A 1,318-nucleotide genomic window follows, 5' to 3' on the forward strand; every position below is an offset into this window, starting at 1 on the left:
TGCCGCCTGTGCAGGCCTGCGCCTCCAGCAGCCGCTGCCCCGTGATGTTGTCCACCAGGTTGCGGTGCATGGCCTCCGTGATGGACACCTTCTCCAGCGTCTCCGTGTCCAGGATGCCGGCCACGGGGCCCGTCTCCTCGGCGGGGTCGGACCAGGAGGCCAGCTGGGTCCTGGAGGCGGCCGGGCTGATGGGGTAGGAAGAGGAGGACCCCACGGAGGACGAGCGGGAGCGGAAGCCGCCGGCGTTGCCCGAGAGCATGTCGGCGAACTCGGTGATGGAGAGCGTGCCGGCGCGGTACTGGTCCAGCACGGAGCGGTCGATGAGGTTCTTGGTGATGGCCTCGTCGATGTCGTACTGGCGGCCGGAGCGGCGGTCGATGATCATGGACTTGACCACGCCGTCCGAGGAGGAGATGGTGATCTCCTCCCACTCGCACTCCTGCTCCGACAGCTCCAGGTACGTCTGGTGGTCGATGAGGCCCTTGCGGTAGGCCTCGTTCACCGACATCTCCTTGCCCGTCTCGGGGTCCACGATCACCACGCGGCGCTTGCGCACCGAGGACTTGGAGGACGTCTTCCGCTCCCGCTTCTTCTCCTTCAGCGGCAGGAGGCACAGGCCGGTCTGCGGGTCGGGGACGCAGCGCTCCATCAGCTGCAGGTACGTGAGGTTCTCCTCCGTGTTGGGGTCGAAGAAGCCCTTGGTGTCGTCCGAGGGGTCGGTCAGGATCTCGTTCATCTCCTCGTCGAAGAGGCCGCGCTGGTAGGCCACCTCCACGGGCAGCCGGTGGCTCTCCTCGGGGTCGATGATGCCGCCCGTGGCGATCTGGGCCTCCAGCAGGCGGATGCCGTGGTCCTTCAGGATGAGGCCCTTCTTCATGGCCTGGAAGAGGGAGATGAGCTTCCCGGTGTAGGGGTCCTTGTAGCCGGTCACCGCCCGCTCGGCCGACAGCAGCTTGTCCTTGAACTCGGGGCCCACGATGCCCATGCGCACGGCCTCCTCCACGGTCAGCTTGAGCCCCTTGATGGGGTCGATGACGTAGCCGGTGGCCGCCTGGGCCTCCAGGAGCTCGAAGGCCGTGCCCGGGCGGATGATGCCCTTCTTCATGGCCTGGTACACCGACAGCCGCTCCTTGGTGGCGTCGACCAGCACGCCGGCGATGCAGCTGGTGCCCTCGAGGAACTTCTGCAGGGTCTTGGTGACCTCCTCCACGGAGGCCAGGCCCTCCTGCAGCTGCCGCGCGGTGGCCTCGTCCATGACCCGCGAGCGCACCAGCTCCTCCACGGTGATCTGCTTGCGCAGCCCTTGGAAGGTCAGCTT

The 1,318-nt window shown here is 67.2% G+C and overlaps 1 protein-coding gene across 1 annotated transcript in view; it reads right to left on the reverse strand.

Moving 5' to 3' along the window:
- Nucleotides 1-1,318, reverse strand: part of LOC102259690 (plectin) — a 34,198-nt gene that overhangs the window by 2,938 nt on the left and 29,942 nt on the right. The window contains exon 4 of the mRNA XM_014538690.1: nucleotides 4-1,080. Coding sequence (XP_014394176.1) covers nucleotides 4-1,080 — 1,077 coding nt within the window. The remainder of the gene's footprint in view (nucleotides 1-3; nucleotides 1,081-1,318) is intronic.

Source organism: Myotis brandtii, unplaced genomic scaffold, assembly GCF_000412655.1.
Source record: "Myotis brandtii unplaced genomic scaffold, ASM41265v1 scaffold1956, whole genome shotgun sequence".
NCBI classification, from domain to species: Eukaryota; Metazoa; Chordata; class Mammalia; order Chiroptera; family Vespertilionidae; genus Myotis; species Myotis brandtii.